The sequence below is a fragment of the Camelus ferus genome, chromosome 15 (assembly GCF_009834535.1).
Source record: "Camelus ferus isolate YT-003-E chromosome 15, BCGSAC_Cfer_1.0, whole genome shotgun sequence".
NCBI classification, from domain to species: domain Eukaryota; kingdom Metazoa; phylum Chordata; class Mammalia; order Artiodactyla; family Camelidae; genus Camelus; species Camelus ferus.
In genome coordinates this window covers 20,098,088-20,122,156 of record NC_045710.1, presented here as the reverse complement: position 1 = coordinate 20,122,156, position 24,069 = coordinate 20,098,088, and the positions used below count along the sequence as shown (strand labels likewise).

Genomic DNA, 24,069 nt, shown 5'->3' with positions numbered 1-24,069 from the left:
CAAATGGGCACACAGGATTCCGATTGTTTCAATACCCAGAGATGAGAAAGAAGGAAACCCCAGGCCTCAGTTTTCCAATCTGAGAAATGGGTGGCTAGCTCCCACCTCAGGGGCTGGGGACTGAGAAATAGGGACGCCCATGTTCTGGGCACCATGGGCCCCTCCATGGCTGCTGTTGTGACCCACACTGAGCAGCAGCACCAGGGAAGAGGGGCTGGCTGGGGATCGGGCAGAGGGCACAGACACAGGATGCCTCACCTCTCCAGTCACAGCCAAGGACACATCGTGCAGCCTCCCAGCGAGGACCTCTGCGTGACAAGCCGCCAGGCGCTGGACACTCAACAGGCCTTTCTCCTTCATCTGCCTGAGAAGCAAGTCCAGGCCCTGTCACAGGCAGGTGGGGAGGGAGGAGCCCCTCTCTCTGCAGACCAGGGCCCCTACTCCACCACCGCTACCCCCACCACAGCAAGGAGGGATTCGATGGCCTCAGTGGCAGGGTGTCCTGGTGTAACATCCAGGCTGAAACCCTAACAGTCCAGTAAAAGCCATTTTATGGGGCCCATGACTCACTCTCACCCAGGATGGAAGCCCACACCCAGGACCCTGGTCTATGCCCCAACAAAGCCGGCACCATCAAGAGAAGGCACTTGAACATGAGGACACAGGACAGGGAGGTCTTCCCGCAAATGTTCTGGACCCCAAGACATCACTCTGCTCACAACCAAGATTTTGTGTGTCCACTGCCGCAGTGGGAGGAACACTGGGGCAGAATGACCTTGATTTAGAGAAATGGAGGGCGAGGGCCTATCTCGGGCCCCACAGAAGCATTGTGGAGTCAGGTTACACTTGCCATGCTGGCTCTGGTGCTTCGTAGAGCTGTGCACGGGCTGTTGGAGGGCCCAGGGCAGATGCAGGAGGCCAGACTCACTCAAACACACACACACACACACACACACACACACACACACTCACTGGAACCCTCCTCAGGACCAGGCCACTAGGGCAGCAGGGGAGGCAGGCAGCCGGGAGCAGGAGCTACTCTGCAGCCCTCCCTCTGCCACAGTGCACAAAGGGAGTGTTTCCTCACCAGTCGCTGCTGTCCAAGCACTGGAGGGCATCCACCAGCCCCAACTCTGGGTTTGAGAAAGGCCTCGACTCCTTGAAAGCCCGAAGATCTGTCTCCTCCTCCTCTTCCTCCCACTCAGGAGACCCCAAAGTAAGCACCGCAGGTAAGGAGTGAGCTGCACTCACAGAGGAGGAAAGGAGCAGGCAGAATTCACCAGGAGGACTCGAGGCCTGGCCCACAGCACAGCACCAAGCCCACCTTAACGGGAGCCAGGGTTGTGCGGGGAGAAGGGACCTGTGAGGGCTGAGAAGCCAGGGCCTGAGCTACACTCCCGGGAGACCCACGAAGACCGCCTAACTCCCTACCTTTCGCTGACTGTTCCCTACCATTGCCAACCTGATTAATAAACAAACTGGCCTGTGTCACGCTGCTTGGTGCCAAGTGACCAAGCCCACCTAGCTGGCGATCCGCCCCCATCCTGCCTCCTCTGTGGCTGAGGCAAGGCCAGCGAGTCCGTCAAGGAGTGACCCCCTACTCACTTTGGTGGTGCTCTAACCTCGTCCCCACCAGGAGCCTGTGCTACAGCTTCTCCTCCTCCTCCTCCCCCCCGATTCTCCATCCTTTCATGAAGCTTCTGCCATTGCCCATGTGAGTAGGGGGCAGTCTGGGTGGTCACCTGGCCAAGAGAGGAACAGTAAAGTGTCTCTGGGCCTGCAACGGGAATTGTGGATGGTGAGACAGGGCCACTCTGCTCCAGCGTTCCTCCCACTGTGGCAGCGGACACACAGATTAGACTTTCAGCTTGGTGGAATCAAAAGGATAGAAAGAAAATGGAAAAGGGAGGTACGACACTATTATTTCTAGTATGAAGATGATGCTCTATCTACCATCAATGTCCTATCACATCCTATACTTAAAGAAACTCTGAACCAGGTTGGTTGTTTTCAGATGTTCTTTAGTTGCAAAATCTATTCAAATGAAACATCACATGGATGTCCTGTATGCAAAAAGGTGAGGCCAAATAGACATTCTTCTAGTAGAATGGGGATAGAGCCTCCCCTTTGTCCCTTGGCAACTTCCTGAGTGTCCCATAGGACCTTAAGGTCCTTGGATCCCAGTCTGTAACCAGCCCTGTCCAGCCCTGACATTATGAGGCAACATGCAAGGTCTTCCTGGAACCCTCTTTTCCATTTCCCAGTGTTTCCAGCTACCTCCATGGAGGCTGTTTCCCAGCACCGTGGTCCTGGTGCACAGGTGAGTCCTCTAGGACACGCCATGCAGGCTGGGCACACCTGTCACGCCGTCCACAATTCCCATTACAATGCCCTGAGAGCCCAGCCTGGCCCACAGACACTTTACTGTTCCTCTCTCTGGCAAGGTGGCCACCCAGTCTGCCCCCTACTCTAACATGGGCAGTGGCAGAAGCAGGGGTCACCTTTATCCCCCAAAGCATCCTGAGACAGCACAGCAAGAGGGGCATGTGCCCCACCCACCTGAAGCGTGGCGGGCAAAGCTGGGCTCCTGTTTGCTGACAGGGATGCTGGGCAGGGAGGCCCGGTTGGCCCGTTTCCTCAGGATGACGCCCATGTTGTTTCTGCATGGGCTGCTCAGCCCGGTGGGCACAGACAGGGTCCTGCTGCCCCGGAGGGGAAGGAGGCCTGTGGAGGCAGAAAAAGTCGTAGCACGGAGCCAGTCCTGTCTGCCCTGCTAGCCCCAGTGTCTCCCTTTGGAAACGGGCCCATCACTGGGCTATGAGAGATCAGACATGGCTCCCTGTCCCGTCTAAGGACAGAGAGGCAGGGAGGTGTGGGGAGCCTCCCTTTTAGCCAAGGTGTTGACCAAGAGGTCTCCCCAGCCTGAGGGATCCATCCCATCTCCTAATACCTTCCTTCATTGAGGTTCTCCGGGAGCCCAGGCTCTGGGAAGCCAGCTCCCTCTCCTTCTCTGGGTCCTTCTCCATCCAGAACAACTCCATCTCCTTCATCTGCTTCAGCCGCATCTTCTCCTGGGCAGACTTGGAGATGGTGACCTGGGTCTGGCACAGGGTCAAGGCAGACTCCATCACTGTGGGGACCCAATTGTACTTTCTATACCTGCTTCAGTTATTCAATCACCAGGAGAGTGAGGGGCCCCTGTGTGCCCATCGCTGTTCTGAGTGAGAAAAAGGTCCGAGGCCTTGCTCCCAGAGAGATGTGTGGAGTGGGGAGATGACAGCAAACAGATCAGCCTCTAATGACAGGCAACACGCACCAGAAGGGAAGTAAGGGATACAGGATGACAAGGCTTCTGTTTCAGGTAGGGAGGCCCAGAGGGACTCCCCAAGGCCATGAAATTGAAGCAGAGACATGAATGCAGTGAGGAGCAGGCTTGCAGGTTCCTAGGGGAGATGTATTCTAAACAGAGGGAGCGGTGAATGCAAAGGCCCTGGGGCTGGAGTGTGCTGGGCATTGGCTGGGAACCCTGAGGATGGCACAGCCGGGGCACCGTGAGTCACAGGAGAGATAGGACACAGGTCATAGGTGGCAGGGTTTGGGGGGGGGGGGCGCAGGAGCCACAGTGGGCTGGACCCTGTGGTCCATGCCTTGGGGTTTTCCTCTGGAGGACACAGCAAGCCACTGGAAGTTTTGAGCAGAAGAGTGGTATGATCTGACTCCTTTGTTTTCTTTGGCTGGCTAGGGGGATTCTCTAAGTATTGTTGTTTTTTTATAACTTTTCATTTTGAAATAATTTAAGACTCACAAAAAATTGTCAAAACCGAACCAAGAGTTCCCACATGGTAGGATTTGGACCAGGATAACAGGAATAAGGATGGTAGAACAGCCAGATTCTGGACATGTTTCAAAAGTAGAGCCCATGGCTTTGCCTGATATGTGAGGTGTGGGATGAGAGAGAAAGACAGGAGGCAGGGGTGGACCCAAGCTTTTTGGCCAGAGCTGCTGGAAGGCTGGAGTTGACTTTTACTGCTATTCATGGAAAGGGGACTCTGGGGAAAGAGGAGGTTTGGTGGCATGAATTTCAACAGTGGAGTTTTGGATGAAGTAAGTCTGAAGTATAATTAGATACCTAATGGAGATGTTGAGCATCCATCCTGTACAAATATGGTCACATAATTTAACTGCTACTAGAGATCTGGGAAGGTCTGGGCTGGAGAGGGAAATATGGGAGAGCTCAGCATAGAGGCGGTGCTTCATGCCGTGGACTGGACCAGGTCATGGGGGTCAGTATAAACAGACAGGAGGCTGGAGGTCCAAGCTCTGGGGTCTCCAGCACGTAGAGATCAAGAAGACACAGAGGAGCCAGCGAAGAAGGCTGGGAAAGGAGCTAACTTTGATGCAGTCAGAGAAGCAAGAAAGAAGCCATCTCTCATCTCCATCCGTTGGTGGGGAATTCAAGAAGGATGAGCCACAAAAGCTGGCGATGAGTCGAGTCAGAAGAACACTGAGATGTGCTGCATGTGGGAAGGTCATGGCCATTGGTGCCTCAACGGGGACAGTTTCAGTGGGTCTGTGAGGACTAAGCCCCACTGGCCTGGACTCAGGAGAGAATGGGGGGAGAGACAAGGAATTATTTTTGCTTTGGTTTGGTTTAATTTTCTTAAGATGAGAGAAGTAACAGAAAGCTAAGATGCTAGTGAGAATGATCCAATTTCAAGGAGAACACTATTGATGCAGAAGGAACAAGGGCTGGAGTTGGGATATCAGATGGATTAAACTAGAACAATAGGAGGTGTTGAGTGAATGGTATGCTTGAGGTTGAGATGATGGTGGGGGGAAGTTATCTGCAGAGCCCAGGTCTGTGGTATGATCATGGGAGAGAGTGGCTAAGGTGGGGTGGGGGATGAGATCATTTCATGGCCCTGAGTTACGTCTCCTTTGTCTCATGGTCTGTCACCCTCGCTGGGGTGGGCTGATGTGGAGCCTGGTCCTCATCAGCATCACTGGATCCCGGTCCTAACAGAGTACATGCACAGAGCAGGCTTTCAAGATACGTTTGTTACACTCATATCTCTGTTGCAAAGAATGAACACAGGTCCCCATAAAAGTCACTCTCCAAGTTTTATTCAGTTCATCCAGTCTAGGATCGGGGTGAATCATCTGGATCAAGGTCACCTCAGAAGTGCAAGGTATTTGTCAGCCCATCAAGCACAGCCTTTGGCTGATCTGCCTCTGAGTCAGCTGCCTCTGGGTTGCTATCTTGGGTGCTGGTTCAAATTACTCAGCTTGGTTCACCTAAGCCCCTCTGTGCTCTCCCCACATCCTGCTTCCTTCTGAACCATGTGTGACCTCTCTCTGCCTCCCCTCCTCCCTCATCCCCACCCCTCTGCTCCCTGCTATATTCTTCCCTTCACCTAGTCCTTCTCATCCCCATCCTTTTCCTCCTCCCCTGTTTCTCTTCTTTTCTTCAGCCTTCACCCCAAACCCATCTACAGGTTCTAGCCTCAAGTATTAGGGGCAGCTGCCTTGGGGCTCTTCCTTGCTTCCCTCAAGCTGGTCCCACACTCACGTATTTCAGAAACATGTGTGCATTCAGCCAGTGGTCCACTTTGACCCCAGCTTCCTCCTCCCCTCGCTTTCCAGGTACCTTAGTGCTACTCTCCTTCTGGTCTTCTTCTTTTAGTAAGGGGTGGGCTTCTTTGGCATGGCTGAAGGAGAAGGCTGTCAGCGTAGGAGCACACTGAGATGAAGGCAGGGCAGGCCTCTCAGGGGCAGCAGGCCTGTCTCTGACAGGTGTGACCAAAGGTTTTGGCTCTGAGGAGTCGAGAACAAGAATGGAGCTGAAGACACCCAGAACCCTGGAGCAGCTGCCATCCCTTTGATCCTGAGGTTCTATGACTCTGTGACTGGTATAACATTTTACTGCCTAAGCCCTCCACCCTTGGTTCTTCTGCCCAAAGCTTCCTAATGGAGAAAGACACAGGTTAAATTTACTCTACAGAGCAGCATTCACAGTTATAGAACAGGCTGCCCTAGGACCAACACCCTCCTTCTTTAATCCATCCATCCATCCTTCCATCCATCCATCCATCCATCCTTCCATCCATCCATCCATCCATCCAACAATTATCACACACCTTACTCTAAGACAGGGGAGGGAGGGAGGAGAAGAGGCAGGAAACAGAAGCAGATCTGTTATCTAAGAGGTTTAAGATATTTCCTGAGAATATAAGTCTATCTTACCTGGGAGGTGTGAACTTCAGGAAGACAAAAAGTAAACTGAGCCCACTGACCATTATAAACCACCATGCACCTTTCTGAGACCATGACACAGTACAAAGAGACCAGTGAACTAACTCTAGACCAATGCTCTCATTTTACAGACGGGAAAGCTGAGTCCCAGTGAATTTGAGATGCTCTTACAGTTGGTAAAACACAAATTCATTTCCAGACATCAAATCCATAGTATCTCTTTGTCATCCTATATTTTCCCAATTAATGGATTTAAGAATACATTTCTTATAATAGAGGCAGTGTGGGGGTAGGTTCATTAACCTGGTTCATTAACCAGGTTCTCCTGCTCACAAAGTTTGGAATTCACTGTCCTAGGGTGAACTTGCAAATCTGGGGTCCTTTGGGATGGGGGCCACCATCTGGGGCTGCCTGAGGCTGGAAAGAGAGTGTTGAGTCTGGGCATCCAGCAGGGCTCCTGGGTCACCCAGGATCTCTGCCCGGCCCATGCCTTCTGCCAAAGAGCCCTCCTGGGAGAAGGATCCAGGGCCAAGGAGAAGGAGGGGCCAAGTCTCCATCCGCCCAGAAGTAAGGCAGGGCCGAGGGCACAGGCATCCAGACACCAAGTGATTGGGGCAAGGACTGCGGAAATGCCATGAGATTGGGGGAAGCCCTTGGCTTCAGGCAACACCACGTGAGCCCCTAGTATGTGCCAGATGTGATGCACACATTGGGCAACACTGTCCCCAGCCGCCAGTTGGAGGCTCAGAGAGCCCCTTAAGGACTCTGCCATTTTGTATGCCCCCCTTCTCACCTATACCTCCAAGAGACACGCTAGGAAGTCTTGTCTTAGCAGCCTGGCCCCTGCCTCCTTGGGGCCTAGTTCTCAAGCAGCAAGCTGATGAGACAGACAAGGGAGTAGTTATAGGCTGGGGTGTCCTGTCTGAGCCCTCACCCCAGCACCCTCAGAGTTAGCTCGTAAGGGGTGCTCAGTGCCAGTGTGGGTCACACCAGACTGCCCCAGCTCACCCCGCCACAGCCTGGCCAGGGAGGTGGGGAGGTGCAGCCGCCACAGAGGTTTCTGTGCCAGGTCTGCCTGTCCGGCCCAGCTGAGCATCCTGACCCTGGGGCCTCTTGGGTAACAGCCTACCCCTGGCCAACCGACCCACCTGCTGCGCTGATTACAGAGTGATCTGTCAGGAAGCTGGACAAGAGGCCACCCCCTCCCGCCAGTCACAGGGCAGCTGCCTCCAACCCCCACAGTCTGCGGCCGAGGCTCAGGGTACTCTGCCCAGGTCCCCTCACCTGACCTTCCATCCTCTCCACAGAGTCAGGGCATCAGGCTGGAGAGCCTCTCTGGGCCTTGTGTCCCACTGGCCATCTGCCTCACTTCCAGCGCAGGGCTCTCTTCCCCTGACACTGAAACCTCCTGGGATTGGCTGACTAAGGCATCTGTGGGGATGAGGTTTAATTTCTCACTCTGTCTGGAGAGGAAATCTCTATTTGCTTAAAACAGTGCAGGGGCAGCCGCACAATGTGTCAGAAGGTCCAGCCTTGGAGCCGTGCGGACCTGCACGCAAATGTGGCAAGGCTGCCTTCCGAGCCCTGAGGCCAGGGGTAAGGTCCAGCTCCATGAACCTCACTGCATCCCTTCCTCGGTCAAATATGGACAGCGCCTTCTCTCTCAGCTGGGTCACTGGGAAGTGACATGCGCTGGTGCACCTCAACACACCTGGCACAGAGCAGGGGCTCCCCTCTGTGGCACCAGGGTGACTTCTGTTTCCCCGTGTGTGAAATGAAAGACTTGAGTCTGAGAGGTCTCCTCTAGTGCTGATTCTTTGTTTTTCTTGGAGCTCTACATTTTATTCATTCAAACAACAAAATACAGAACATCAAGGTAAACTGTGTGTCCTACAAAACCCAAGAGTCTGAAATTTCACATAAAACTGGAAAAAATGTTCAAAAGAGGGTGACCATATAACTTGTCATTCAAACAGGGACAAAAGGCAATAAATGGGGATTATTCCAGATACTTATTATCCATACCCCCAAATTAGATCTTTCCTTTATACATACACACATACACACACACACATACACACCACATCTTCTTCATCAGTCATCTGCTGGTGGACACCTGTCGGTGGGCACCTGTCAGTGGGCACTTAGGTTGCTTTCATGCCTTGGCTATTGTAAATAATGCTGCTGTGAACATTGGCAAGTAAGCATCTTTTTGAATTAGAGTTTTCTCCAAATGTATACCCAGGAGTGGGACTGCTGGATCATATGGTAGTTATTTTTAGTTTTTTAAGGAATTTCCATACTGTTTTCCATAGTGGCTTCACCAAACTACATTCCCACCAACAGTGTAGGAATAACCCTAATTCTGATCCAATGATTCAGCCCAGGAACCAAAGCGTCAAATAACAAATGACTGTGTGAATGGAGAGTACATACCTAGAGATTTGGGGGTCTTCTCCCGAGGCCCACTCCTCTCCCGAATCAATCTTAAAAGAATAGGAGAGAAACAAGCACCATGAGAAACGGCAAGCAAGAGCTGCTGCTGTGAGGAGCCCAGGGTAGCTCCAAAGTGGGGCAACGGCCAAGAGAGGGGACACAGCAGAGGGCGCTGTGAGTGGCCCTGTAAAGAGGCTCTTGGCCAGGGATTCAAAGCAGCAGGAGATGGAGCTTCTTCTGCAAATTCAAGGGCAGGCTGACCAGGCAGGCCAGACCAGGCCAGACTCGGTGTCCAGACTCAGCTCTGAGCCTCACTTCCCGGCTGCGCAGCCCAGCAATTCCCCAGGAAGCCAGCCTCCCATGGAAACTGCTTAGTCTAAAAGAGGGCACGTCCCCTGCCGGAGAGCGGCTGCAGAAGATGAGGGTAAATCTCCTCCCAGCTCAGCGCAGACTGAATTCAAGTCCTCAAACTGTCCCTACTCCAGGAGAGCTCAGTAATCCCCACCCCTTGGCTCCCCAGGGTCTAGAGGGATTGACCCTCTTTGCTGCTGATGGGAAATTACCATGTTTTGTAACAGAGGTTCAGTTTGAAACTCAGCACACAAAGAGAAGATGGGGCATTCCCGGCACTGGTTTTTACTGTAATTTTTAAAATAGGCAGCACCATTTACTCATTCAACAGATATTTATTGAAGACCTGCTAACTATGTGCCGAGCACTGTTGTGGACACTGGGAATAGAGCATCAATAAGACAGATGGAAGTCCCTGCCTTCTTGGAGCTGACGGTCCTGTGAAGACCAGTTATACCAGTTACACATTATCCAACGTGGATTTTCTCTTCTTGTTGGGAAATGCATAGACATCAGAACCCCCTGGGGGACTGACAGGGTAACAAGTCACAACGAAAGGACTGCGACACAACATTCTGTGCTCTGGCCTCAGAGGATTCACACAGCAGAATGACCCAGGCCAGGATGGTCACAGGACAGGAAGTAGGAGAGCCCACTTGGGTGCCTGCCCAGATCCAGGGAACCTCTATCCGAGGGGACTATGGAGGTCGGGGGCCCCGAGTTCTACTGGGTGGGCAGAGCTTCAATGACCAGCCAGGACCCAGAGTTGCTCCCTGGAACCAGCACGACCTCTTGGATCTGGACCCACATGGAGGGCTTGTATGGTTTGGAGACAGTAGGCAGACACCCCAGGGCACCCAACTTAGGGAGCCCATCCTCCAGCTCTTTGCCGTTGGAACCCACCACTGCCCAGCTGCCCTGACAGGATTAGGGGGCAGAAATGGAGCTGGGATGTCCCTGTGGTTGCCCCCTGCTGCCTGAGGGGAGCACAGGGCACCGAAAACCCTGGTGCTGCTTCCTTCCCCACGCCCGGCCACATCCCGCTCCTGGCCCACAGCTTCACCCCTTTGGCCTCAAGCTGGAGGCTACTTTTCCTCCTTCTCTGGGCAGAGGATGTGGCCTCAGAGCACGTGGTTCTGCCTCCATAAAGCTGCAGACCTCTCTCCTTCCCTTCCCTAGAGACCCACCAACAGAATGGACAGAGGCCAAGGCCGCCCATACCCACCAGAGCCTCTGCTTTCCATCCCCTCCTCCCCCTGCTGAACCCACAAATCCCCACCATCACCTGGGGTCCTTCCCCAGGCCCCACGAGAGGGGCGGGAACAACAAAGCTCTGTCTCCAGCAAGAGGCCTCTCCCTGCACCAGACACCTAAGCACCTACCAGTGTGCCTGGGCAGCACCAGCTGGACCCAGCCCTGAGTGGCCTCACCAGTGCCCCAGCCCCTGCCTCTCCTCCCAATTCCCTGTCTCCGTGAAGGGCACCCCATCCATCCAGTGGTTGAAGCCAGTAACTTGCACGGTCCTCAGCTCCCCAGCCCCTCATCTCACATCCAGCCAGTCACCCTCCTTCACCTGTTGAGGCCCTCCACATGCTGACCACCACGGACCACTGCCTCTGCCCTGCTGCCCCCTCTCCCCATTCCTGCAGCCGCCCCTGACTCAGTGAGCACAGTGCATGACACTTTGTTGTTGCCAAAGTGACCTTCCTAAATCAGGTCCAACGTCACTTCCACACCGAAAAGCCATCTCATTGCTTCGGGATAAAGCGCATACTGCTCAATTCAGTACCTGGCCCTTCAGTCCTCCTCACCTCCGACGCGTGTCACACACAAACATGCTGCTGGAAAACTCCTAGCACCACTCCTTCTTCAGCTGTCTCCCTCTTCTCCATCTCACACGCTCTCCCTCAGGCTTTAGAACTCAGCTCAGGCCTCACCTCCTCCAATAAGTCTTCCCACCCTGATTGAAATCATTTTCCACCATGCTCCCCAGGATAAGGGGCACTTAACTTCCTGGATTCTGAGTCAGTGGTTTACTAGTAAATCTCTCCTGTGAGCTCCTAGAACATAGGGACTGTTTTGTTTGGCTTTGCTTTCATAGCACCCAGCACAATGCCTGGCATAGAGTTGGTACTTAACATCTTTCAAGTGTGTAAGTGAATGTATGAATGGATGATTGGGTGCATGGATGGATGGATGGATGGATGGATGAAAGGGTAATGGAGGCTCCTTCCCAACCATTCACCAGCCTCACAGTCAATGGAGACAAATCCATGTCACAACCAGACAGCAAATGGGCAGATACTTATCGTGTGAATAATCCATGGCAGGTACCAAGTTTGGCACCACAAGAACCACAGAGATTTCGAGACATGGCACCTGCTCTGTAGTGCTCCAAGTTAAAGAATAGAAAGGAAAGTTGAACAAATCGGGGGGGAGGTGGTCAGGCAGTGCACGGGCTGGATGCCATGTGGTTCGTGCTGAGAAGGCTCTTCCCTTCCCTGCCACACCGAGGAGGCCAGGAAAGACCTTAGAGCGAGGGTGGAAGTGGGGCCCGGGCTTGAGAAATGCAGGAACTGATCGGTGGGCCAAGGATGAAAGGCTCATGTTGGGACTGCAGGGATGGAGGAGGTGAGGGCTTGTCATAGCGGGGTCTAGAGGGTGGGAAGTTTCCTGCAGAGCAGCTGAGGAAGTGGCTGGGACACCCTGAATGTCCGACCAAGGAGACTCGTCTTTAAGATGCTGCCACCAAGAAGTCAACAAAGGCGAGGTGCATGGAAGAGGTGCAGTCAGAGTGTGGATGAAGACAGAATGTTAGGATGGGGAGCCCAGGGCTGCAAGGAGACGGGTTAGGAGATATGGGGGGTAGTCAAGTGGGAGCCAGGAAGTGCAAACTGAGAGGAAAGGCAGGGGCAAGAAAGGGGTGGTAGCTTTTGTATTTTCTCTTGTTGTTTAAGAAAGACCTGATGGGATGTGGCAATCTGTTAGGAACAGAGGCAATCGGTGCAAGAGTTGAAGATGATGCTGAAACTGGAAGATCAAAGAGAATGCCTGCACCTCGGTGGAAATCAGGAGATGGTGGGATGGAGGCAGTGTGGAGAAACAGGAGGTGCTCTGTCCGTGATGCCCCAATGGTGGCACATCCTCCCTCCCTGCCTCTGACATTGGATCTGCATCAGCCAAGTGGACCCTGGGGATGCTCAACAGGAGGAGGGAAGCACGGTGCTTGACTCTGGGGAGACCTCAGAGTAGAACAGGGGATACGGAAGTCACCCATCCCATGTGATTTTGGAAGCCACCTGCACAGATGAGATCCCAGGGGATAAAAAGGAGATGGGGGTTAAGGGCCCAGGAATAAATTTTTTAAATGATGAAAGAAGGAGCAGGGGAGACTGTCTAGAAGCAGGTTTAAAGTCAGGAAGGTGAGGAAAGAGGAGCATTCAAGAGCATCGACAGCTCAAATGATACAAAAAAGTCAAGAGCAGTGGGATTGGAGGAAAGGTCACTTATTTGGGGCCAGAGAGTCATGATAGCCACCAAGAACTCTCGGGGAAGGAAGAGGCAGGTGTCTGAGCAGGAAAGGAGGAGGAAGTGTCCATGGTGAGCAGGCGAAGGTCCGTGGAGCAGGCCACTGTGAGGAGGCTGCCCACCAAAATGGAGCCGAGAGCTCAAGTCCAGGAACAGGTCCACAGACGGGTTCCCACGCTCTATCGGGCATGGGGGAAGATGTGGACATGTGTCCGACAGAAGGGGAGGCAGCGTGGGAGATGCAGGAAGAAGCTTGAGAGAAATGGGTACAGCAGACCCCAAAGAGAGACCCCAGCCCACACTCACTCCAACATCCATCTGGACTGACCACAGAGACTTCTTGGCCATGTGGAGAGCACCGTCTGTCCCACTTACAAGCCATAAGTCCTGATTTATTCCAACACAGAGCTCTTCCACCCTGGTTTCCAACCTTTTGGGGGGTATGAAGCACCCTCTTAAGTCCAAAAGTTTTGTGGACTACTTCTCTCCCACCAAACACAGACATGATAATGCTTGTCTTTTTAGTATCCATTGATTAAGAAAATGCATCATCACAAAGAGCTGCCAAAATTCAATAGAGCTTTAAAATAATTTGTATTTTATCCATCACTGCAGCAAACCATACACATCAGGACATGGGTAGAGGTAGAGGCGAAGGCATTATTTAAGCCCATACACCCCGCTTGCTGGAGGCAAGGATCAGAGCTGTGACTGCCCCAGGTCTGAGGCTCATGGTGGGGGACCCTGCCCTCCACACAACCGGCCCTCAGAGATCTGCCCTGATGTGGAGGCCCTATCATGGGGAGTCCAAGCAGATATTGGGGGATAGAGGAGAGAGGATCACTAGGTAGTTTAGACTTAGGGCTGCTTACCGTGTAGGGGGTGCCCTCAGGCTGGTGAGGAAGTCCTGGCCTGGAGTCAAGAGGCTGGGAAGGGAGCCAGGCATGCAGGAGGAGGTCCTGGCGGACACCCCAGCCTTTGGGATGGGCGGGGTTACGATGCCCCCCAGAGACTTGTGCATCTTCTCGTCGTTGCAGTGCAGGTATTGCTGGGATATCTGCACCTAGGAGTGGACGTAGGGGAGAATCTGGTCCATGAAACATTCCAGCCTGGATGCTCACCTCCCAGGCCCCTCTCACAGAGCGGTCCCTTCTATCAGGAGCCACCTGGGCAGTAGTGCTAGCAAGTGTCCTCTGGTCTCTCTTTCCAGCCACACAACTCTGGGGACCCTGGTTCATTGTTTCCTTTCCATTTCAGGCAAGAAGTGGTCCCCTCATTCCTACTCCAACCCCTTTTGCTGTTATTATTATTTGTTTTTCTGTTCTTCTCATTTCAGAAAATCCTAGAACATCAGAGCTGAAAGGGATCCTAAAAAACATCTGGTCCAATCTCCTCTTTTTAGTGCAAACTGGGGCCCAGAGAGGGGAGTGACCTTCCCAAGGTCACACAGCCAGTGAAGGGCAGAGTGGAAACCAGAGCTCAAATCTCCTGAGTCCCAGCCCAGCATTCTTTCCCCTCAGCCACACTCCCTTACTGAAAACAGGGAGAGTTGGAAGCATGAGGAATTCTGGAACATTCAGACCAGAGAGGCTTGGGAACCACCAAAGGTAGGACAGGTGGTCACACAGCCCTGTTCAGGAAAAGTAGGCCCAGCACCTCTGGGGCTGCTCCCAGGCCAGTGACAGAGGCTTGATGCTGTGGCGGGGTGGGGCGAGATGAGGGCTCCCGGCCCCGCTGAATGCTGCTCGGCCGAGACACCTCCAAAGCAGCTCAGGGCTCGGGAACAGGGGTTGGTAAAGGACAGAAAGAAAGACAAAAGGACAGAGAGACAAGACTCAGGGTAGTCAAATCACCTTACCTCCTGGGCACCGGGTTTTAGCTCCTGGGGACCCTGACAGCTCCTGGGTGGGTCCAGGCTCTTCTCCTTGGCTCCGCTGGCCTCCGGGGTGGTGGGTATGCTCTGGATGGGAGGCATCGGCCTGGGCAACCTCAGCAGCCTCTGAGAGGTGGCCCGGGGGATGGCAGTCCTCAGGGGCACTCCTCTGGGGCCTCCCCCGGGCTCCAGAGAGGCTGAATGGGGTAGGGATGGGGAGTAAGTTAGCCGCAGGAGTGCGGGGAGTGGGATTAATTGAGATGCTGGCAACGGGGCCTTATGTCCTGGGGAGAGGGGGAAGAGGGAGGTAAGGGCAGATCTGCCCCCAGCACCACCCCCACCACTAGACTGTGCCAGCAGACGGTGCTGAGTGTTCTTTCCCATTCCTGTAAAATGTGGTGGAAAATGTCAATCAAAGTCACCAGTTTAAAATTCAGAGGCAGGTTGGGTAGAAAGGGAAACAAAATCGGTACTGGATTAGGAGTGAGGACATCGGGTTCTAGTCCTGTGTCCATCTGAAAACCACTGGGTTTATCTTAAAACCCAGTGGTTTTAAGGATAGCTGGTGGGAAGGGAGGAAGAATATGATCAGATTTGTGTCCAGAAAGAACCCCTCTTGCTGTGAAGTCTACAAGGAGGCGAGTGGGGGTTGGTGGGGGAGGTTGGTAGGGGGCTACTGCAGAGGCCCAGGTGGGAGATGGCATTCCAGGGAGCAGGTAGAGGGTGCAGAGAGAGGGCACTTGGTGGGTGCCCTTGAACAGCCCTGAATGGACCCCAGTTGTCAGCTGTACACCTGCTGATCCTCACAACGCAGGTGGCTTGGTGTCCCTGACCTTGGGGTGGGAGAGTGGCAGGCGGGCAGGGCTCACCTCGGGAAGATCTTGCCAAGCCCTCCGAGAGCCTCCTTTTCTTGAGCTTGTCCTTGATCTGGGTGGTGTCCCGGGCCACACTGTTGGCTTCCGACTCCAGCAAGGGGAGTGGCACCAGGGGGTAGGGGCCTTGAGACAGAGCCCCAAGGTTCCTGGGGTGGCCATTCCTGACTGGCCAGCCCTTCAGGGGAGCATCCAGCTTGAGGCTGCCAAGGTTGCCATTTCCACTCAAGGGTTGCGATGGCTTCTCCAGCGGAGTGCTTGGCGTTGGCTGGAGGGAGGCTGAGGCAGACAAAAGCAAGAGCTGTTCTGCTAGAGGAATCCACTTGCCCTGACTGCCCTGGATGCTGGACACCCCCCACCCCCAGGCCCCAACTCGAGGGACAGCAGGACCTGCCTTCCTGGGGCTCACAGGGCTCTCCCTGGGTTCCTAGGAGAGCCCCAGTCCCTGTTCCTGCGGGTCCCCCTCCATACACTTCCATCCCCCAGGACACAGAATTGAAAGGACCCACCTAAAACCAAAGAGCATTTTCAGCAGGGACCACAGTGAAAAATAACACCTGCTGGTATCCTGAGGACACAGCCAGGCTTCTGAATACACTCCTCTTCTCCCTCCAGGAACAGGCCCAAGCTCTGCTCTGCGATTTCTGGCCCTGAGCTGAGCAGCTGCCAGGTGGAACCGCTCATTCTCTGCCCAAAATCTCCAGAGAGGCTGCCCCAGGCACTCGAAGGCCATCTGATGTGACCAGGTCACCAGGCTCAGTCCCCCAGTCTCACCTTCTCCAGAAGTGTTCAGGCTGGAGTTGCTGGTTCCACCCAGGAGTGCACGGGGCCCAGCACTGGTTCGGGGGACACTCCCACAGTACACGGCCACTGGCGCCAGAACCTTGGCTGGGGACAGAAGCAGAGGGAGAGCAGCACCTTAGAGTCCACTGGGGCCAGGACTGGGGAACAGACTACCCCAGGCAGCCTGGCCCACAAACCGGAGCCTGGCCCTCAGATGGGGGCTTGCCACCCCAACCCCAATAGGCCAGGGCACCAAAGCCCAGAAAAATCTAGACTTCTAGATTTTTCTTAAGCCTTCAGCACCTTCCACTTCCTTACAAGTATCTAACGTCAGGCAGGATCCGGTGTAGCACTAAACTGTGCAGGTATTTTCACAGTCATATATCAGAGCCCCCGGGGCTCTGCCATAAGCACAAGGACCATTTCCTGAATTGCTCTGGCATTCCATGTTCTCCACCTTCCTCCCAAAGGGCTGCTGGGCCACTGCTCCAGTCCCTTCAGGGACAAGAGGCCCTCCACCTCACAGACACCCATTCCATCTGGGCCAGGACCTCCTGATCCCCTCACTCTCCAGAGGAAACTGAGGCTCACACAGCCGGCTCCCCGCGGCAGCACCAGGCCTGGAACCCTGTCTCCTGATACAGAACCGGCCCCTCTGTTCCCACTCTCCTGCCCTGTCAGCTGAGGCAATGGGGACACCCAGCCCTCCCTGAGGCCCCAGCCCTGCATCCTCTGCCCATCCTCATCCTTCCACCACGGAACACACCGAACACTACAGTCAGCTACTCTGTCAGCCCACCAGCTCAGACAGTGGAGGCAAAGCTCAGGCCAAGGAGACCAGAACCAGGCCAGGGAGCCCTTCCCCACCCTGACAGGAGGCCGAGCAGGGGATCCAGTGTCAGCCCACGGAGCGCTGGGCCCAGGCAAAAAGGCTGGCTGCCTGGCTACATTTCCCAGGCAGAGTGCAGCCCCTGGGAGTATCCAAGGAAGACCCTAAGCCCCCTGACTTCCCTTGGTGGCCCTTACCAGGGGGGACAGCATCACGGGTGCCCATGCCCTGGGTGGAGAAGGCGTCTGGGAGGCTTTCCAGAGGCAGCAGCTACTTTCTGGGCTGTGAGTACAATCTTTGGGCATCCAGATGGCCCCAACGTGTAACATCCGGGGACCTGTGATGGGGAGAGGCAGAGAGAAGTCAGTACAAATACCGAGCACTTTTTGAACCACTTCGCAGGAAGCCCAGCAGGAGCTAAAGCATTCTTGTAGTGAGGAGAGCTGCCACTAGACTGAAGGACACTTGTCTAACATCTGGGCCCTCTCAGGCACTTCAGAGCCTCCGGGGACCAAGGCCGTGTGACTACAGGCAGAGCTCATCGCCCAGAGTGTCCGCGAAACCTGCGAACCCGGCTTCGCTCACGGCTTTGGCTTTGGCATGGACACCTTAGGGTGCTGGGGAAGGTGGAGTTCATCACGTTTATCTGACGCTTTGTTTCCCCACAAATTTCTGTTTCCCTCATGACTCTGCCAGCTGCCCTGGAAGCTCCTGTTGAGTGTCAAGCTTGTGACCCAGCTTCTCACTCAGTGTGTGGTGGGGTCTCCCCAGAGACCGCTCCCTAGTTTTCTCTCAAACGCACCGCTCTCCGTCTGCATGAAGTTCCCAGCCTTCATTCTCACTTTGTCGACCAAGCCGACCTCAGACTCTCTCAGCTATTTCCTTGTCCTGCAGCCAACCGCTTGAGCACTCCAAGCCCCTTCCCAGCCTCCCTTAAAACTCTGGGGTCATCATCAGCTCCTGCCCTTGACCCTCACTTCATTCTTTTTCCATGTGACAGGGCCCCACCACAGACTCTGTGACTTCACACAACTTCATAAATTCTCTGCTGAGATAACAGTGACTCATTTTCACCCTGACAGGTAGGGAGGTGGACCACCAAGCTGATCAGTGATAACATCAGAGGTAAAGGCCGCATCTCCCAAATCTCCCAGTTTCTACTTGAGAGATATCAGCTGGGGACAGGGCAGGAGGCAGTAACAACTTCCTTTGGCCAAGCAATAAATCCCAACTCAGGAACTGAGAAAACCTGCCTTCTATCTGAAAGCCAGCCCACCACGTCCCCACCCAGGCCCAGAAGGCAGAGCAGCTCCTAGCAACCCTTCTGGCCAAACAGAGGTTCCAGCCCAGCCCAGCCAGCCCAGCCCCAGCCCAGCCCCAGCCCAGCCTTTGCCTGGTCACACTGACAACGACCTTAGCCAGGGAGAAGGCAGCTCTGTCTGCTCACTACTGGGATAAGGATTTGGCCACTTGGTAGCTACGAGCAGCCAGGAATAGCCGAGGGACACGACACTTCTCCCGAGCAATGTGAAGGAAGAGTCTACCCAACAGGTCCCAACACTCCACCCCTTGCCCCACCAAGCCGGGAAGGAGACTCAAGAGACTGGCAAGGCGGCTGCTTCCAGCAAAGTTCAGCAGGACAGACCTTCCATGGCTGAATTAAAGCAAACAACGCTGGAGTCCAGGCTTCAGGGGCAGCAAGAGCTGCAGGCCCACAGACCCCTGCTTCCCCGTTTCGAACTGAACGTAGACTTTCTAAGCGAATTACACCTGGAAAAACAATCTTTAGCTACAGGCCTTATTCTCAGCCTCAGCTGCAGATCAGAATTGTCTGGGAACTGATTAAAATGACAGATTCCCAGGCCTCGGCCCGGGCCCCTTACTGAAGTAGCGTCTTCTAGGGAGCAGGCCACAGGGATCTGTTTGGGGATTTTTGTTTTGTTCTGTTTCTAAACTCCTGAGTGATATTTATGTTCAAACAGGATTGAGAACCACTGGGCTATAGTTCAGATTCTCTTTCTAAGAAGATCCCAGCCCTGTTTCTCACCGTCGGCTGTCAAAGTGGTATTGCTGCCTCAGTTTCCCCAAAGGGATCACCTCCAGGAGGCTAAAGAGAAGATGTGGGGCTGCTTGAGAGCACAGATAGCATGAGGGTCAGTGGCACCTTCTGAGCAAGACCACCCCCACCCCACTCTCCACAGCTTCGTCAGGAGACAGACACTGGCTGCATCACTCCATGCCCTGAGGGACACCAGTGGTACAGAAGGGAAACCTGGATCCACTCCATAGCTTGCCCAGCCAAGCCACAGGCAGAGTCCCTTTCAGGCCTCTCCCACCTGTGTCCACACCTTTGACCCCTCAGGCCCTCAGGGGCTACACACAGGACCTCCCCAGTGCCTGCCCAAGAGGAGGTAGCCATAGCCATGTAGGACAAACAACCATGTCTTGTATCTTGTGTGACAGCAGTGGGTGGCATGTCCCCGGGACCTGGTGGGAACTTAAAGATCTAGGTCCAAACTATAAAAACCATAATCAGAAATCCCATTCCAAATGTGGACAAAGCTTTGGGTTTGGCATGGACAGTACATAGTGCTGACACCTGAGGCACAATTCATTGCACCCCCGTTTGACCCCACACTGTCCTGGGCACCAAGGAGTGACTGTCCCCTATTGGAACAGCCGGTCCTTGACCTGAAGGGCTAACAGGATTCCATCCTCACCCCCAGATGTTCTGGATCACCCAAGATGGTTGGCTCCTCCACCCTCTTCCTCAGTTTCCCTGCTCAGGGAATGGGGTAGCCAGAGATAACTGACTGTTGTCCACTCCTTCCAGTAAAGCTATGGCTTAAGAGGGTCCATGGTGACCAGCACCACAGGAATGAAGAAAGGCGACAGAAGGGACTCAGGTTTCAAGTGGAAGGGAAAGGAACACTGGGACTGTCCCAGGAATGAATGTCAACCCCAAGGTCAAAATCCCAACTACCCTGTGCCTTGCACAGCCCACAGGGAGCCAGTGCCCCACTCTGGGTCCATCGTGCTTCCTGGGGAGCTGGGCAGAGCCTGGTTCCCAGAAGAACAGCCCTCAGGCAGGAGGACCAGACTCTGAGGGGGTAGGAGGGATCAGAGCAGGGAGGCCAGGGACAGGATCAGCCCCCAATCCTGGGACATGGGTTCCAGTACTTTAGAGAGCTCGTCTGCTCTGATGTGTCTGCTGGAAACCATAGTGCCATGTCAAGGGGAGGGGAGAAAGATGGCAGAGTTACCAAACCTAGTGTTTGAACCCAAAATAGGTCACCCACTGAAATACTCTCTGAAGAGCGGCCTCAGATCTGGGCACCCCTCCCACCTCACACCCCCATCCAGTCTGCTCCTGAATGTCCACCTTGGGACACCTGGAACTTTGCTTTGAGGTCAGACACGGCTGGGTTGGAACCCTACCCTTGCCCTCTTGAATTAACTTGGGAAGGTTACTTCATTCCTCTGAGCTTTGGTTTCTTCATCTGAAAGTGTCCGAACAAAGGCTTTTGTTAGGATTAAATGAAATCATGTACAAAAGTGATTTAGTACCACTGCTGGTAGATAATCACTAACATCAGGTCTGAACTCTCCCTCCTCCTCCCCCCACCCCCCACACATCCACACACATGCACACCCATGCACAGCCACACTGTCTTCAAAGTTACCAGGGGCCTGCCCTCCATTCCTACAAGACAGACCCAGGTGACACAGGCACCCCTCCCAAGGAGTAGACAGATGTGTCTAAAGGGTAAGCAGCCCAAACTAGGAGGGCCCTCGGTCCCCAGTGGTACTCAGGGTGAGTCCATGCTGTGCAGGAAACACCTGCTGTGCAGGGACTGGTAGAGTGAGGTCCATCCTGGTCATGAGCAAGGATGGGTGCATAGGGAGGAAGGCAGTGCCATCTGACTTGGCACCTGGAGAACTTCCATGGAAAAGCTGCATTCTGGCTCGGCCTGGAAGGAAGCAGGAACTAGTGGGCAGGGAAGTGGGAAAGGCATTCCAGGCTGAGGAAACTGACAAAGGCGTGGAGGACAGACAGGACCTGAGAGTTTGAGGTTTGGCAGGAGGACCAAGACTAGGCAGACGGGCGAGAGCCAGTACAGAGAGAAGTGCAGAGCTCTGTCAAGTCTGGGCTTGTCTGGCAGGCAAGGGGAGCTCTAAGATTTCAAGCAGAGGAATGATATCATCTGCCCTTGTTTTCATGCAAATCTCTCAAAGGGGACCTGGGGTGGACTTCCCAGGGAAGGAAGCTTTTGACAAAATTTTAGGACTGAGACTTAGAGACATGAGCCCAGCCTCTGGACTAGGCACAGAAAATATATGTACTTAACCAACATTTGCCACGAGCTTATTGTCAGAGTTTAGACTGAAGAGAACAACCCTTCCTGTATCCCAGGTGTCTCCTTGAGAACAGTCACCCACCCACCCCTCTGTTCATCATACACACCCCCTTCCCCTCCCCTACAGGAAATAGCCCATCCCACAGACCCCCAGGGACAACTTGGGATGTTCTTAGGTGACCTACTGGACTCTGACCTCCTGGGTTCAGTCTATCACTGAAAGTCTGAGATCCACTCACTCATTCAACCATATTGTGAGGTTCTAAGATACAAAGGTAAATGAGACTAAATTCCAACACCTGTGAGCTGTGTAACCACAGACATGTCACCAAACTTCTCTGAGCAGCAGTTTCTTTAAATGCAAAAATGGAGATATTGCCTACTCCACTTCAATATTGCATTGAATAAAATAGAAAAATCACCGAGTGCTGAGCCTGCCCCCTAGCAAGCAATCAGTATCTCGTGGTGTTAGTGTTACCGCAATGAACGAGGCCACAGCATCAGGTGGAGGATGGGTTTGGGTGGGCGGGGCAGGAGGTTGTAGAAATAATCCTGGAGAGAGGGGAGAAGAGTCTGATTCGGGGCAGAAGTGGTTCATACGGGGGGATGGGGCAGGTCAGGGAAATAATTGGAGCCAAGTCAACAGGACTGGGAGAGAGATTAGATCAGGGGAGCTGAGGGGAATCCAGCTTGCGTCCAGGGTTCTGGCGTGGAGGCTACAGGACAACGTGCCATCAGCTGCTGAGATGGTGACACAGGAGAAGGTGCCTGCCTGGGAGAGACAATGAGTCCTAGTTTGGGCAGGTTGGTGTGTGGCTCCTCCAGGACCCCAGGTGAATTCATCTAGAAAGCAGCTAGTCTGAGACTCAAAGAGGGAAGTCTGGGCCAGAGACATGCCCAGGAGACCCCCGGTAACCAATGACTTAAGCCACTTGGAGCCGAGGTCATCAATGGGAAGACCTGGCCCCGAGAGAGAAGAGGGAGAGCAGGGGCAGTCTGGGAGCCCAGGGAGCGGGTACCAGGAAAACAGAGAGCAAAGAGTGAGCAGAAGTGTCCACATGGCAGAGGTCGGGTGGGGTCAGGACTGAGAAAAGCCCACTGGCTATGGCCATGGGGGAATCGTCCAGGTTAGTGACAGCAATTTCTGCATGTGGGGACCCGGAGGCCCCGTGAAGGTGCTGTTGAGGAGCATATGAGGTAGAGACAGTGAGAACAGATCACTCTAGAAATGCTGGATGGGGAGGAGGTGGGGGGGTGGTAGGTGGCAGCTGGGGAGGGCTGAGGGTGGGGAAGGTGGTGTTGTGTGCTTATTTGTTCTCTGTGTTTAAGGATAGGACCTACTGGAGCATTCTCGTGGCTGGAGGAAGCAGAGCCAGAAGGGAAAGGCTGAAGACATGGAAGGAGGCAGGGGGACTGGTGGTGCAGGATCCCAGAGCTAACAGGACAGGGGAGAAGGGCACAGGCAGGGGGTCACGGGGGCAGGAGGTGGGCAGCCTAGGGGAGTCCAGAGAAGTGGGCCGGAAGGCTTTGACACTGTCCATGAACTAGGAGGTAAGACTGCCAAGCATGAGAGCAAGGAAGTTCTGGAATATGGTGTATCTGATTCCAGGGGAAAAAAAATCTATTTCTTTTCTCACCCTAACCCCAGCCAGATGCCTCCATCTTTGTTACCTTGGGGCTGGGCTGATTTCCACAACAACTCTCAACTTCCAGATAAGGACTCAGCCACTCCTGGAGCTGGTAGTCCCAAGAGCCATCTCCATCCTGAACCAGGAGACTGATACCCACACCCACGAGACCCTCTGTCAGAGGCATCCAAGGATCCCCCTCCCCACTGACACTGGCTCCCCCTGTGACTGGCACATGGGCCAGCAGGAGGCAGTACACAGATGAAGTGGCACCCCTCTCGTACCTGCTCCTTTCCTGAGCCCCTTAACCAGCTCTGGAGCCACACCTACTGGCTCCCTTGCCATCCAGGGGCAGGGAGGTCAGTATTCCTGTAACCCCTCTGTCCTCCAGACAGTATCAGGTGCAGGTCAGCTAACAGGGCCGTGGGGATGAATTGATTAATTAATTAAGTTTATTGAAGTATAGTCGATTTACAATGTTGTGTTAATTTCTGGTATTCCATGGGAATTTAAAGAAATGCAGACAAAATACCAAACACAGTCCCTGGCACATAGTAATAACTCTCAAGAATTGCTTGTAGCATGAATGAATGAAGAAATCAAAATTAAAGCATATCTTTACAGATGATCTCATTGAGAAGAAACCAAGTGAAGGAAACTCACATTTCTTAAGTCCATGCTGCCAGGTGCCAGGCCCTGGGCTAGGTGGTGCCAAATATTATGCTACTTAACATTTGAGATCGAGCAGCAAGGCAGATATTATTGTCCTCTTGTCATAGATAAGAAGACTGAGGCCCATGGAGGTGAGGTAACTGGATCAAGGCCACAGAGTGACCAGTAGAAGCATCAGAGCTGAGGCTCTGCTCTCGGAGGCAGCAGAGCACAGTGTCTCACAGTGAACACTTAGGAGTCAACAGACCTGAATTAAAGTCCACCCCCTGAATGTCTCCCAGCACACAGCACATTCTTAAACTTCTTTGAGCCTCCATTCAACTGTTCTGGAAATAACACTGTCTATTACACAGTTATTGCGAGTATTCAGTAAAATAGGAAAAGCTCTTCATACATGCCTGACCCCTGGCAAGTACTCAGTAAACAGTGGCTATTAATGTGATTGTTTGTTTAACAACAATTTTACTGTGTGGGTTCAGATGTTCAA

The 24,069-nt window shown here is 53.7% G+C and overlaps 1 protein-coding gene across 4 annotated transcripts in view; it reads right to left on the bottom strand.

Annotated features, from left to right (window-relative positions):
- Positions 1 to 24,069, bottom strand: part of TOGARAM2 (TOG array regulator of axonemal microtubules 2) — a 67,194-nt gene that overhangs the window by 21,168 nt on the left and 21,957 nt on the right. For all 4 annotated transcript variants that reach the window (XM_032497284.1, XM_032497282.1, XM_032497283.1 and 1 more), the window contains 11 exons: positions 17,122 to 17,261; positions 16,087 to 16,200; positions 15,310 to 15,591; positions 14,426 to 14,637; positions 13,440 to 13,630; positions 8,689 to 8,738; positions 5,648 to 5,814; positions 2,951 to 3,101; positions 2,560 to 2,724; positions 1,088 to 1,241; positions 259 to 364 (listed from right to left, as the gene is read on the bottom strand). In XM_032497284.1, the coding sequence (XP_032353175.1) occupies positions 259 to 364; positions 1,088 to 1,241; positions 2,560 to 2,724; positions 2,951 to 3,101; positions 5,648 to 5,814; positions 8,689 to 8,738; positions 13,440 to 13,630; positions 14,426 to 14,637; positions 15,310 to 15,591; positions 16,087 to 16,200; positions 17,122 to 17,149 (1,620 nt within the window). In that variant the 5' untranslated portion in view covers positions 17,150 to 17,261. The remainder of the gene's footprint in view (positions 1 to 258; positions 365 to 1,087; positions 1,242 to 2,559; positions 2,725 to 2,950; positions 3,102 to 5,647; positions 5,815 to 8,688; positions 8,739 to 13,439; positions 13,631 to 14,425; positions 14,638 to 15,309; positions 15,592 to 16,086; positions 16,201 to 17,121; positions 17,262 to 24,069) is intronic.